The sequence below is a fragment of the Telmatherina bonti genome (genome assembly GCF_933228915.1).
Source record: "Telmatherina bonti genome assembly, chromosome: 14".
Lineage (NCBI taxonomy): Eukaryota > Metazoa > Chordata > Actinopteri > Atheriniformes > Telmatherinidae > Telmatherina > Telmatherina bonti.
In genome coordinates, this window is record NC_136612.1 from 17,756,561 (window position 1) to 17,771,815 (window position 15,255).

Sequence of the window (15,255 nt, forward strand, 5' to 3'; positions counted from 1 at the left end):
CTGGTGTGTGATCAGTCATCAGTCCCCAGCTCACACACCATGTACAGTGTGTACGATTTGATTGACACAGCCTCGGCGGATCGTTGGTTTCTCAAGCAAAGGTTTTGAAAAATCGATCCGTTGTCTGTTATTCTGGGAAGAGTCTGTACCGGGATCTCTCTGGAAAGACTGATCAATATCTTTTCATTATTCATAAAAAAAAAAAAAAAAAGAAAAAAAAAAAAAAAAACAACCAAACATTAAAACCCTCCTGGAGTCGACTTTTCTGTTTGGTTCTCTCAGCACGGATCTCAGAAGACATCGGCCGAGGCGCCCCCCCCCACACACACACACACACCGTACTCCAGCTTTAGGGAATTGGAAACCAAACAATTCACCTCCTGAATGAAATATTGAGTGTTTACTGGGCGGTCCTCCGATTCTTTGCGCTGAATCCAGCACCGCTTCCCAGTCTGCTGTCGAAGGCGGAAGAGCAGGTGGCCGTGTCGGCGTCGGATATCCCCGCCGACAGCCCACTCATGTATCTGGACTGCGGTTGGTCAAAGGTGAACTGAGGAAGGGGGATGTACTCCCCTGTGAGGGGGGAGTGCCTGGCAGCAGGCGAGAGAGGGTGCGCCTGGGAGAAAGGCAGTGTGTGCGGGAGAAGGGGGGCGTGAGGCTGGATGAAGATGTTTGGAGGCGTTGGTGCGGATGCGGGCGGTGGAGTGTATGTGTGTGTCGGGGTTGTTGGTGAATGTGCTTGCAGAGGTACGTTTATGGGTGTCAGCGGGGTTTGCATCTGGGTGCAGATCTGCATTTCTGCCGACACGTCTTGCATGTACGTGTTTGACAGCGTGAATGGCGTGGAGTCACTGGATGGCGTCCTGCGTCTGAGCATCATGCTGCAATCGGCCAGTTTCGGCGGCGAGCCGATCTGCGAGGGGTCCTTCTCTGAGGGCGGATGGATGGATATACATGGAGGACTCATCTTCTTCTTTCTGTGGTTACTACCAACTGACTGCACCCTCATGGGAAAGGACTGACCGCCCTTCTCCCCCCGGTGTGTCTCCAGTCCGAAGTGTTGGCTTTCACTGGTTATGACCGCCTGCGGAAGGCAAACCTCAATGGAATGGCGCCGCTGGTCATCGGAGTGACCGGCGGCTACTGGTGGTTTTTCCAGGAAGCCCTGGTTGTCAACGCTGAAGCCTTTCCTGACGTCCTTCGAACCTGCCCCCAGCAGACTGAGCGTGCTCCTTGTGGAGGAAGGTGGCAGCGGGGGAGGAGGAGACAAAGACCTGGAGTTGGCGCCGAGGGAGCACGGCAGAGCGTAAGGTGAGAGAGAGTGGCTGCGGCCAGCTTTCCGTCGGCCTTCCTGTGCTCCTCCTTCCTCGTCTCGCCATCTGCTGGAGGCCGAGCTGGTGATGTGATACACCTCCTCGTCGGCGGGGTCGGAGAGGGAGACGGCGGACGGCGGCCGGGGTCGGCGGAGGCTCGCGGAGCGTGAGGGCAGACGCGGGGAAGGCGGAGGAGGGAGGAGGATCGCTGGGGGAGTGGGCGGTGGCAGGAGAGGCGAAGGGGAGGGTGTTATTGGAGGAAGGGGAGAGGAAGAGGGGGAAAGGGAGAGAGCTGAGGGGGAGGAAGGAGGAGGGTGCAGAGGCGAGGGGGAGATAGGAGGCAGATGGGCAGAGCTGGCTCGCTCTTGTTGCTCATAACCCTGCGACTCCATAGAATCCAGTTTAACTGCCACCTGCAGCACACGGTACATCACACACACCATCAATAACCACCACCGGCTTTGGTTCAAGATGATATTAGTGTGTGTGTGTGTGTGTGTGTGTGTTTGTGTGGAAGCAGCTGGAAAGGGGTTTCTCACCTGTCTGTTCAGGGCCCGTGGTGAGGGGCTGGGTGATGGCGGGGCGATGCGGGGGAGGGTGTGGGAGGGGGGTGATGGATGGTGAACAGGAGAAACATCTGGAACCTGCAGCAGAGAGCGCCTCTCACTGGGCTGGGAGTGAACCGACGTCACTAAGACTGCAGGAGGAGGAGGACACATGGCGGTCGTAACACAAGGCTAAAATCACACGTTCCACTCAGTAAAGACATGCAAACACATGCAGCGTCTGGCATATCCATACACACTAACTAATCCGAGCATGAAAAGTCGGGGACTTTGTGTTCAGCTGATCATTTCTTTGCTGTAACACTGCTTCTCGGCAGTTTATTTAATCCCACCGGAGAGCCTGTATGTTCCTCTTTCAAATGGCGCCACATTTGTAAGGATGGTGCATTTGTATAATGAGCAGCAGAGTTCAGTATGTCGGTTACAGCCATGAAAAACTTCCCAAATCCTCTGTGCCAGAGCCAAATGTTTATTCTATTGACTTGTTTGGTTTGGTTTGGTCATTGAACTGGTTTGGTTTGGTCATTGAACTGGTTTGGTTTGGTTATTGAACTGGTTTGGTTTGGTTATTGAACTGTCTAATGTCTAATGACTAGAGGCCCTCAGTAGCATGTGGAGGAACTATACATAGCCACAACAGTTAGGCACCTCATCCTCATACTCATCACCAGCTTGGTTATAATCTGCTGTGGGATTGCATCCCATTCTTCAACCTGCATTTGTCTCCAAGTCAGCCAGCATGGTTGTATTGGACGCTTTGCACGCCATCTTCTCTATGCCTATATTCTGGATGTGGTGTCTGATAAACCCCACTCTCTTGCCTTCTTCAAGGATAAGGACTGCGGCGATATGGAACCTCATCTCTGTATCTCTCTGCATTGAGAAAGCCTCCAATGGTGATCGGCCATGGTTTTTTTTTTTTCCAATGAAACCATACGTCACCTCCACCAAAAACTGTTCCCCAGTCAGTCCTGCAATCAGCATATTCTGCACATCTTTTCCACACTTTATAACTGCTATAAGCTAAATCTGGACTCATGAACAGTAAATAATGTGTTTTCACATGCCCAGGATCAAGCTGTTGACGTTGGTCCCAATGGACCTGATGTTAAAGGAGAGTCGAGGCATTCAAAGATAAATCATCTGTTTTAGCATTGGCAAGGAGGATCTGGCAAGTTTTTCCATCCCACAAATATATCTTTCTTGCACAGGTGGCAAATTGCTAAAAAGGCAATGTTATAACAAAGAAATACCAAATGCAATTTTTCCAATGTTTTCTTGCTATGTTTTGTCTTTTCTTTTCTTTTTTTTTTTTTTTACAACTCATCTATAGTAGATTTGAAAGATGAAACACACTCAAATAAAAGGTTTAGTGATAATTTTCAGATGTTTCAAATCTACAATCGAAACAAAGTTTTTCCCCTGAATGAAGCTCATTCAGTTAGTTACTTATCAGGAGGGAAATGTGAGGTTTAGTAACAGAATTTAGCAAACATATAAAGGATTTCTCCATACAGGGATATGTGTTAGATGTAGTAGTCTGCATAAGACCCTGGTTACATTTAAAAGTTTTATTTTACAATATCAAATCTTTAATGTGTCATGTGTCAGTTAAGAGAAAAGAAATGCCATATTCCCAATTTATGTTTGAATATTACGGTGTGTGTAGGTAATCAGGGTCCATGATATTCTGCACACACAGGTCCATTAAACCTGTGAGTTCAGAAAAAGAAATTCTAAGCTCAAGCTGTAAAGTCAGTTATCCTGAACAGCATACATGTGACAGCAGAGGAAATAAGCATGTTTGCTCTAAATGTAAGATGGTTTGACTTTGCAGCTTGGCCATGAGGTTAAGCCATCGTTCCCCTTTTTAGTATTCAGCCGTGTGACAGCTGAGCAGATGAGTCTGTGTGAAGGTTGCAGAGATTCACATGTTTCAACTCATCCACTGCAGCGAGTACCTTGGGACAGAGCGGGGTCTGTCCGTGGCCTGGCCACAACATGCCGTTAGACTTTGACTGCAGATGAAACAGCGATCACAACACAGTTTTTCTTTTTCTGCTTCCGCTTTGTTAAGTGAAAAAAAAATAGAACAAAACGAAAAAAAAACAAAAAAACTCCACAAGTAATATTATGTAACACAGCTTCCGCAGCTCTAATGTTTATTTATATAAAACGGAATTATTAATGGAAAGTTTTCACAGAGCGTCAGATTATTCTCTTTTTTACCATCGTTCATTTGACCTCCTCTACCTTCCCAACAACAGCGCCGCTTATTAACCCAGGTCTCTTTGTCTGGGTCCGCATCTCAGCTGTTGTTAAAATGCTTACTAAATCTTTTTTTTTTTCTTCCCCTTTAATATATTTGTCTAAATTCTAAAAAGTAAACTCTGTTGAACTATCTTCATCAGAGAGATGAGAGCCTGGAACAACTCTGCACTGATCCGTAAACAGAAGCGGTTACATCACTGAGGGGAAAGCTGTATTTCTGTTCAACTTTTAGGCACTGATTTGAGCACAGTTTTAAGCACATGCACTGTGGAACACTCTCAGTCCATGTGAAGTTTAGTACCTAGTAAAGACACCAGTGTTTGTGTCAGTGGTTTGTTAAAACAGACAGAGAAAAACACCACCAACAAACTCTGTGTTAATGAATGAATGTTCATCTCAAACCTTAAATAAGAAGTTACCTGAATGCTGGTGCTGGGGACTGACATCCACCTCTTCCAAAGTGTTAGGGGCGCTGGCGGGCCGTACAGGTCGGAACATATAACTGTCATTTGGCAGTGAATGCATCCTGGATACAGACATCTTCCTGGTAGAAAGCAGGTCTTGAGCTTTGTACTGCACCTCTTCCTCCTGCAGGGGGCGACAGATGACACATCTTCTCATCTTGTTTTATTAAGACGCGCTCCATACTCTGATACGGTATTAATGTCAGACCTTTAATTGGTTTGAAATTGACAGAGAAGTTGCAGCTGGAAACAAACAGCCATGGAATATACTGGTATCTCCCTCACAGATAAATAAATAATCATTTCATTGAATCGAGATATTGTTTTATGTACATAGGCGTACATGTGTGTGTGCATGTGTCTGTTGCATTTGCGCTTGTATGCTGTGTCTATATAACTCTGCTTATACATATGTTACAATGATACATTCATTGTAGGTGTTGATGGGAGAGGATGGGAAAAGAAGGGAGTGGTGGAGGCTTGTTCATCACATTTTTTATTGTAAAGCGCTTTCAGTTGCATTTCATGTATGATAAAGTGCTTTATAAATGAAGTTTGATTTGATTTGAAGTTTGAATTTCATGAGCGTAAGAGTCTCCTACCTGTTCAGGCGAAGGTGGACACGGGCCCACGTAGGTTCCATCAGCGGAGCTGTCGCTGGAAGCCCCACTTTGTCTGCGTTGCCTCTCTCTCTCCATTTCTAACTCAATCTCTGCATCCATCTCTGCATCTTCTTTGGCCTCCTGTGAAAGCAGATTCCCTTCTACTTTATAACTAACTTATTACAGGTAGTAATCAGGTCAATAATCAAAATAAGAAAAATCTCAGTCTAAATTGTGATGAACTACAATGAGAGACTGTTGCCATACAATCAAATCACATGGCGGAGTCTGACATGTTATATCTGCATTCCTACTTGTCATTTTCCGTGTTACTGTACCTTGTTGCTCTCCTCTAGATGTTTCATTAAAACTGCCACCACCACATTGACCAGAACAAACTGGGCCATGAGCACAAAGGTGACAAAGTAAATCGGCGATATCCAGGGCAGGTATGCGAGACAGCTCCGGTCTTCTGGCTGACACTCCCTCAGTGTGTCCTGAGGAAAAATAGAGCAGGAAACAGAAAACCAAAGGATCAACGAGACACACAGAGAGTCACTGAAAAACAGACTGATTTACCATTTAAATACAGATTCATATGTAGCTTAAGAAAACGCATAAAACAGCAAGTCAAGGCTGTGTTAAGGTAACCTGAAACACACACACACTAACACACACACATGCACACAAGAAAAACTAAATAAGCTGCACATTTTCTAGAGTTTCATTACTAATTGGTGAGCAAAGCTCTACTGCAGTTTAATATACGTTCAACAGACTGTGTTAATGTTAGTAAAAAAAGATTTAACACACGCAGTAAAATAAATTAAAGTAAAATGGCTTCATTTATATCCTAAATTTGTATACTTTTGTACTGAATCAAGACTTCATTTTCAAATTGTGACCCCCAAGAACTGGCATGTAAATCAAATCAAATAACGTAATATCTAAAACCTCACAGGCTGATTTCACTTCAACACTATGTTTTATTTAATTTATTCTAGGTATAAAAAGTAATCTTGGAAAGTTTATGGGCAAGTAATAATCTCTAGTACACCTAAAGATGGGTAAACTCAAATGTTGTAATCAGGATTAATAAAGCAAAAATGATAATAATAATTCTCCTTTTCTCATGAAAACCCATTTTCATCGTAGATAAAACAAAAGTCATGACAGTGTAGATATGATTTCCCCCTGAGCTACTTTATTGTTCCGTTAATAGTCTTCGAGGTCACTGCTGTGTGTGTGGTTTGACATAATCTGGTCATTGTTTACGTATGTGTTAATGTGTGCATATCATACTTTCATAATCCCGTTCCAGTTGTCCCCAGTGGACACTCGAAACAGCGTGAGGAAGGCCATCCCAAAATTCTCAAAGGTTGCATGGCGACTCAGACCTTCACACGGGTTGTCATCGTTGCACACTGATCGACAGACAAAAGCATGAATTACATAACCGCTTGTGGAGAATAACTCCCCCTTGCAAGACTTTCACACTGATCAGAGAGGCTAGCAGGATGGGGGAAAAAATTAGCTGATGCGAAAACACTGCTGTCTGCATAAGTGTGTCTTGGTGAAGGGGAGAGAAGAGGGACATGATTTAGCTTTGCTAAAAAAAAAAAAAAAAAACCCTGGATATTATGGGGGCACATTACATTAAAATCCACCCTCAGCTTTCAGGTCAATCTGCATCTCTGGTGGAGCCAGAGCAACAGGAGCAATGTGACTCAATTCATAAAGAAATTTAAAGCATGGTGATCACAATAAACTGTTTTAGAGATGTCTCTCTTTAAAGATAGACACTGATATGTCAGGATAAAGACGGAAACTGATTGAGCAAAGAAATATATGCACCACAAAGTAAATGTTTGTATCCTATGTTTTCTAAACCTGGACTTAAAAGTGGAGTATGTAAGACTTTCAATATTTTCAAAATAAATTAATAAAATAACTAATTTGAAAGTTTTTTGAACATGTAGGTTCTAGTCTGTTCATATTTGATGCATTATTAAATTACAAGTTTAATCAATGACTTTTTTTTTTTACTGGTAGGAAAACATTTAAGAAGGGTCTTTGTCATTAATTAAACTTGTAATTTGATAACGCATCAAATATGGACAGACTGAAACCTACATGTTTTAAAAAAAAAACCTAATTATGATTGTAGTTATTTTTTATTTATTTATTTATTTTTAAATATTGAAAATCTTACATACTCCACCTTTAAATACACACTATGTAACCTTCAGACAATAAAACATCCTGCTTCTAACTTGGTTTAATGACATGTATTACAAGATACAATGCAATACAACTTTATTCATAACGCACTTTAAAAACAACAATGACAACCAAAGTGCCACATTGTAAGGGGTTAAAAAAATAAATAGAATAAATAACATGCATTAGGACAACTTAAAAATATTACAGTCATCTAAAAACAATCAAAATAAAAGCAATCAAATTAAAACAATCGACATAAAATCGACAGATCTTAAAAGTCAATTTCTTGTGAAGAAAAAGCCAGCTTAAACAAATGTGTCTTCAGTAAAGATTTAACAAAGTAGAGGCCTGTCTAATGTGTAAAAGAAGCTCATTCCACAGTTTAGGTGCTGCAATGGCAAACAGCCCGGTCCCCTCTTAGCTTCTGTTTCGTCCTCAGTACAGACAAAAGTATTTAGTCAGCCGACCTGAGAGACTGAGAGGGTGTATAAGGATGGAGGAGCTCAGAGAAGTACATTGGGGCAGCACCATTCAGACATTTAAAAACAATTAAAAGCCGCTTTAGTATTATGCACATTCCTGGAGCCGCCATTGGCCAGCAGCATCCCAACGCTACGCCACTTTACACCACTCGTCACATGCTAGCAAGCGGATGTCAACACGCTGACCCTTTTGAACGTGAACCATGACTGATTCAGCAAACAAATGCACAGCACATTACCAGAGGAAGAGAAGGAAAGAAAGAAAGAAACCAACAGAGGGAGGGATGAGAAAAAGACGAGTCATGGCAAGTCTGTCTTCTACTGTCCGGAGATGTTACAACCCCCCGGCTCTTCTAGGGGAAGAGGGGCAGCAACATTAAAGACATAAGAGTAAATGAGGTAAATGAAAGATTTAATATTCTACCAACATTTTGGTCACAAAACCACCTTGCTGGTTCACACCACAAAACAATACGATAACCAAAGAAAACCACAAAGACCAACTACAAGGACCCACAAAGGCAGCCACAAAAAAAAAAAAAACAACCAGTCCTAAGAGCTCCAAAGTGGCAAGCTGTTCCACACCAGAACAACAGCTGCCCTGAATGTTCATCAGAAGCTGGTTTAAATAGGGAAGCTCCAGCTGGCCAGCCAAGGAAGGGACCAATCACAGGCAGGTGATGGCACAGTCGGGTGTGTCCTGCAGAGGCAGCCTATCGCAGAGGTGTGATCGCTGCTTGTAGGAGTCGTATTGAAATACATAAGAAGCTGAGGCCAGGGGCCGTAACAGGAGAGAACTCACGGTACAGGTAGAGATCGATGCCAAATTAGCCGTTGCTACCGAGAAGATCTGCAAAAGATCTGTACTGCTACTTTAATTCCAAATGAAGACCTCAGAAAAGACTTTTACATTTAGATTTGCATGTATCCCATCTCCTAAAACCTGCAAGATCAGCATCATGCAGGAACCTGCCCAGCCAAGCTCATCTCCGCTGCAGTCTAAAAGCCGTTTTGCAGTCAGTCACACAAGTGCTGCACAGTATTTCTCACCGAAAAAAAATGTCAAAAAGACATACCCTCAAATGTTCAGAAAATCTTTTCACTCTGCAGATACGAAGTATTTGCTTTTGCAAGCATCGCTGCGATGATCTGATTGAGTAAAAGATGCCTGTGAGAGACAGACCTGATGAATGGTGTTCTCTTAAGAAACAATCTACTGTGAAACAACAAAGATGTTTCTTTCAACACCTTTGTATACACACTCAACAGCTAAAAGCTATGCTCCTCTAGACTTGACACAAGACAGGAGAACAATCTGCCTCCCAGAGGAGACGGTACTCTCAGTGTTGATTTTGATGGAAAGCTCTGATGTGCAGTTTTGCTTCAAGCCCCGGGTCACATTAACAGGCAGCTAGAGAGGATTGGGACGGTCCTTTGAGTATCTTTTTTTCTTTTTCTCTCAATATCAGCCACCAGGAGAAGGGTGAAAGGATTTAACAATGTCACAGTTCAGCTTAGAGGAACTGAATATGGCAGCTTTACATAACGGTGACACAGAAACTAGCTTTACGGAAATTTGCCCTTTTTTTGTAAGATGAACATTTATGTCACATAGAGGAGGTGGTCATGCTGTATAACAATTAAAAGAAATGAAAAAAAAAAAAAAGGTGGGAAAAAGTCTAAAAACCAACAGATTATTTTAGAGGAAAGAGATGAGATAGGAGGAATAAATGTAATCCAAAAGTTTCTTTGCTATCGGCTGTTCGTCCTTTCGGAAGAAAGGCCTTCGCTTTCGTCTCTGCATGTGTCTCTGCTGTGGTAGGAGGACAGAGGAGGAGATCATGATTCATCTCGGAGAAGTCAAATTGATCTGAAACAGCTCCACTATCTGCAATGCTGTAAATATCTGTTATCCCAACAGCATCAGTGTCCCTCTGTTAAAAGGAGTCAAACAAAGAACAAAAAAGCAAACATGTTCATAGGACTTTTATATGTTAAAAGACATATGAAGAACTTCGCCTTGAGTCCCATTAAAGCAAGGTCAGAAAGACCTGCATGTTTCATGTGAAACAATAAAATAACCAGTTCTATTAACAGTATCACTTTCACAGATCTCCATTCATCAGGAAAAGGGTATATGGTCGTGTTCCAAAGCCATATTTAATGCCACTGGAGGGAAAAACTTTGAATCTAACATTTTTTATGGAATTCATCAGACCTTAGATAGGACTGTTAGTCTTTAAACATTATCAATACCTTTTGTACTCATCCTATGTGCTCAGTTTTTTGCCAAAAAGCCTGAAACACCCCCCAACATGTCCTCCTGTCATATGAGCCTGACTGTGGATGCAGTTTATCGTATCCAAGAGGCTGAACTGAATTTCTCTGCAAGCCCAAATATCATTCACTCATGTAAGGACATATTTTAAGACAGAGGGAAGTCTTAACCTAATCTGGAAAACAAGTTAAATTTGTGCCTCTGATGAAGCAGGAACTGATACTTCTGTCGTCCCTTTGACTTGTTTTCATCACGTCTTCCCTGTTGGTTTTTTATTTTTATAATCCTTTCTGAGAAAAATGGGTGGAATAGAGCTCACCTATCGAGGGAGCGATATGTAAATAAATGCGATCATGCAAATGTGATCTTTCCCTGGTGGAAACAGGCCTCTGATGACAGCGAGTGGCACAGAGACGTGGAGGCAGATGGGGAGGAGCACGTGAGGAGACGGTTCATCCAGGGAAATTTGCTGTAAGTCGTGACTGCGGCGGTAACGGCTGCATTCAAACCCCTTTTCTGCTAAAGCAAGTGGACCAGTTTGTGTGAAAATATGTGCGTGTGTGTGAACAAACACGTGACTGACCCAGTTTGCCGAAGAGCTCCACTCCCAGTGCAGCATAGATGAAGAAGAGCAGCATGAAGAGGAGCCCAAGGTTTCCCACCTGGAAGAAATTATGTAAAATATGTTGATAAAAACTTGATAAAAAATACCAGAATTAACACTGATTTCTTTGTATTTATTTAATTTGAAGCATTTTGACCTTTGTACTTCTAAATATCGAGACCGTGCTTAAGAAATGTCGTTGTTACTGGTGATCTACTCTCAGATGGATTCAGGTTGAAATTGCAGCTAAAATTAAGAATTTGCTTTGTAGTAATGTGTAAAAAAAAAAAAAACATACGTAACATAAATTTACATACACAATTCTCTCTGATTTCAGATGTTTTTCACAAAGAAATGCTAATTTATAAACAACACATAAATCAACCAGAGAAAAAAAAGACACAGCTAACATCTGGTCATTAGTAGGGAAACATTTAGTTTGTATTTGTTTCAGTAAATAGTAAAACGGCTACACTTACATAACTTTTAACCTTATCTAGTGCTTAATAATGTGTCCCACAAAAACAAATACAGCCAGTTTTTTGTTTTTTTTGTTAAGGAAAAATGGAAAACTAAGAGTTAACACTGGAACTACAATTTCTAAGATTTCTAGACATGGATAGGAGACATGATCTTTTTTGTATTGAGCTGGGATACTTTTTTTTATTCCAAACATGTCTATTTAGGGCTGTTTTTCAGAACATATGTCATGAAAAGGGGCTAACTGACTTATTTGTAACTACTTTTTACTTGCAGATGCAGAAATCTGGAAAATATTAATGAAATAAAGTCATCATGAGAAATATTTAGGCAAAGCCTAAAGTACTAGTATTTGTAGGGGAGGGAAATTTAAATCAAAATATAGAATATTGAGATTTTTTTGCTTCAAAATTTTAAAATAGATTATTTTTATTGAAAGAAATTTTTTTTTAAAATAAATATAAATAATCCATTATAATTTTTTTTTTATTGTTTATATTGATCTTTTTACATGTCTGCTTGAGCATTATAGCAGCAGAATGATGGTCTGGCTACTGTGTTGTTTTTTCCTCAATGAAATAAAAAAAAAAGTTTTGTACATTTTTTTTTTTAGTCTACAAAAATCAGCAATATCAAGGAGAATCACAATTTAAATCGAATCGGCACCTAAAAACTCAGAATCAAATCTAATCGGGATGAAACCATATCGTCACAAGTATTTGATTTCTTTATATTTTGACATGTATTTATTTTTATTTTGGTATACACGCAAAATATTTTTCACAATACTTTCAGCATTTCACAATATATTTCTTTACATTGTGCCATTAGTGTGTTATATTATATCAACATATATATGTAACTAGCTAGTCGCATTTATTAATAAAAAACCAACAGAATGCACAATAGCCAAACAAAAATGTCAAAGAAAAAGTAGAAATTCAAAACACATTTCAGACTAAATGTATGTTGTGATTTAGAAAAGTCTAGGCTGATTTAAATATTAATCAACAAGCATGAATCTTTCAAAATGGTCCTTTAAAATATTTGTTATACTGACCCTGTTTTCATGAATAACAATAGGAGGCACTCTTTTGAGATTAAAACATTAGAGTCTGCATTTACCTGCGGCAGTGCTTGCATGACGGTATCCAGCAGAGCTCGCATTCCTTTTGCCATCTTAAGAAGTTTTAGCACTGTAGACAGACGCAGGAAATAATGTGAACTACATGACTCTGACTTTAGTCAGCCTGCTGCAGACCGGTGCTGAAACTATGCTAAGGGAAACTGATTTATAATTATTAAATCTTATACCATCTTCTTCCTAGATTTTCCCAAGATACAACATGAACAGGTGTGGGCTGGTTAGTTTCTTAGTGTGTGTGAATGTGTGTGTGTGTGTACCTCGTGCTATCCTGAGTACTCTCATGATTCTGATGATTGTAGGATTTATTGGCAGTGCTGCTTTCATTTTCAGCTCCTCCAGAGTGATACCCATGATGGACAGCGCCACTATTGCTACATCCAGCTGATTCCACCTAAACATGCAGCAGAGTATCATTTAGACACATTCAGAGATTAAGTAAAACAAAAACCCACATTTCATATGGGCATGTTGGTTAAGTCAGAGAACAGAGAAGAGAAATAAAACTTGTTATTCTGACAGCAAATAGTAAATACTAAGTGAAGAGTTTATATTATTTTGCAGACCACCCACTGGTCTCCACAGACTGAAAACCACAGTTCAACCCAATAAGTCTCTGCAGGGGAACGCTGAAACAGATGACTAAACTACAAATCTTTTGAACACAGAGTGCAGAAAACAAGGAGGCTACAGATTATTCAAATCAGACAGCTGTAGTATGCCTGCATATGGAATTATTCTAATTATGTGTCACTATTTTACATACCATCAAATTCTGTGATTTGTAGAAAGACAGAGTCTATCACCCTCACATTCACCCTGCTGAGTTACCTGTCTTTGAAGAACCTTTGGAAGCCAAATGCCACCAGTTTGAGCAGGGCTTCAATGACAAAGATGATGGTAAACACGTAGTTACAGTACTTCAAAACCTCCTCCAAATACTGGAAATACAGAGGCAAACAAATGTACAGAGAAAAAGAAGACATTGTTTTAGAAAAGCTCTCACTGATTTTGCACTTTATTCTCTTGTTACAATAAAAAAAGGTTCTTAAATGAATGACTACTATTTCTTTATAGGCATTATATTGCAATGAACTGCGAACAATTTCAAAAATACGGAAAATTAAAGAAAGATAAACCAAAATGTTATATAAACAAAATAACAAAGAAAAACAGGTAGAGAGGTGCATTTTGGTGAGACTGTAGTGAATTGATTATATTTCAGCAAAGGGAAGTAAATGGAATTTTTGTCAGATTTGTTAAGGTATGTTAATATATGTTTCTGGTGAAGAATAAATGAAGATGGCTCATTGCACACAAAAAGTATAAAGTTTGCCTGAAGGAAAAACAAAAGGAAAACAGAACCGAATATTCATAATGAACATGAATATCCCTTTGGAATGAGATACCGCCACATCTCTATGAAACCAGAGTATTTGTATTAACCAGGGGCGTCCACTTCCGATCGTCGAGGGCAACGATCCTGCAGGTTTTTAATGGATCCCTGCTCAAACACACCTCGAATTAATGAGTCACTGTGCAGCAGTTCACAGGCTGTTAGACCCATTTAATTTGAGTTAGGTGTGTTGAATACATCAACAACCTGCAGGACAGGGGAGCTTGAGGACTGACTTTGGATACCCCTGATAATAATTTTATCTATGCAAAAGCCAAACATCGTAAAGTAAGGCAGAACAAAATTATAGAGGTTTTAGCGCAGACAAGGGGATACAGTATCTCCAAATTGGCTATTTTAGCACAGTTTGGTACGACCTGGTATCTAGATGCATTCACACCGGCCTTTTTTTATTTGAATCCTACTCCATTTGTTCAGAGAGTCTGCTTTGTTTGGGGAATTGTGAATGTGCGAAAAAAAAAAGCTCGGATTTGGATCAAAGAAGCTGACTCAATCATCCTACGAATGTGGGTCTCGGTATGCTTCAAATGGCCCATATGCAGGAAGCAGCCTTCAAAGAAGTGCGCTGCAGGTTCAGCGCATGGTATTCTGGGTGAACACAACCAAAATGTAAGCCCTTATGAGACGATAGGCTGCTGTGGATGGGAAAAAATGGCTCCCGGTTGGGCGTGGAAGAACTCAATACAAGTTTTGAGAGAAATACAGGCAACTTAAAACTGCTAGGATCTGATGCAGCTCCATTTTTTTGCTGCTATGTGGTAGAAACAGAAGCTGTCCTGCATTTACCAACAGATTAATGAATTTTCTCCTTTGTTGTGTATCTTGTCCTCTCCAGTGAATGACAACTTGGTCTACAATTGGGGTGGGCAACTTTGGTCTTCAAGGGCTACTGCTAGTCTAGGAGTTTCCCTGCTGCAACATACTTGACAAACACGTATAAAGCTTGACATCAAATTCTGAACAAATCTGCTAATTACTCATTGGTTTGACTCAGGGAAACTCTTAACACTTGAAGGACTGTGGCTATCGAGGAATGGAGTTGCCCATTTTTGGTCTCAAAGAAGGTTGCACCCCCCCAACTGAACCGAGTCCCAGTGCGTTTGAGTCAAGCAGACTATCCTTGTGTGAATGCACCCCAAGTCCCTCAGTTGAGGTACCTCAGATTTAAAAAAGGTTCCAACAATAAAATACTGGGGGTTTTTTGGGCTTTGCTACATCCACAAACTTCCTCCCAAATAGCATCAAAACTCTGCTAAATTGGTGGGCTGTCCCTTGTCGCTCGTTGGTTCTTTTGCGATCCAGAAATCAGCTACCTTCCATTATAAACACCAAACTTGGAAGGAAAATGAATTGACATTAGCAGGAATCACATCAGCACTCTTCACTTTCGAATGGCTTCTTGGACGTAATC

General features: G+C 40.9%; 1 protein-coding gene across 1 annotated transcript in view; it reads right to left on the bottom strand.

Moving 5' to 3' along the window:
* Nucleotides 1-400: 400 nt before the first annotated feature.
* cacna1ha (calcium channel, voltage-dependent, T type, alpha 1H subunit a) overlaps nt 401-15,255 on the bottom strand; it is a gene marked incomplete at both ends in the record, with an annotated part of 130,148 nt that continues 115,293 nt past the window's right edge. Inside the window, 10 exons of the mRNA XM_079253285.1 lie at nt 401-1,726; nt 1,853-2,010; nt 4,570-4,738; nt 5,217-5,357; nt 5,555-5,713; nt 6,519-6,640; nt 10,783-10,861; nt 12,409-12,479; nt 12,688-12,821; nt 13,259-13,368. Of these exons, the coding sequence (XP_079109411.1) occupies nt 401-1,726; nt 1,853-2,010; nt 4,570-4,738; nt 5,217-5,357; nt 5,555-5,713; nt 6,519-6,640; nt 10,783-10,861; nt 12,409-12,479; nt 12,688-12,821; nt 13,259-13,368 (2,469 nt within the window). The remainder of the gene's footprint in view (nt 1,727-1,852; nt 2,011-4,569; nt 4,739-5,216; nt 5,358-5,554; nt 5,714-6,518; nt 6,641-10,782; nt 10,862-12,408; nt 12,480-12,687; nt 12,822-13,258; nt 13,369-15,255) is intronic.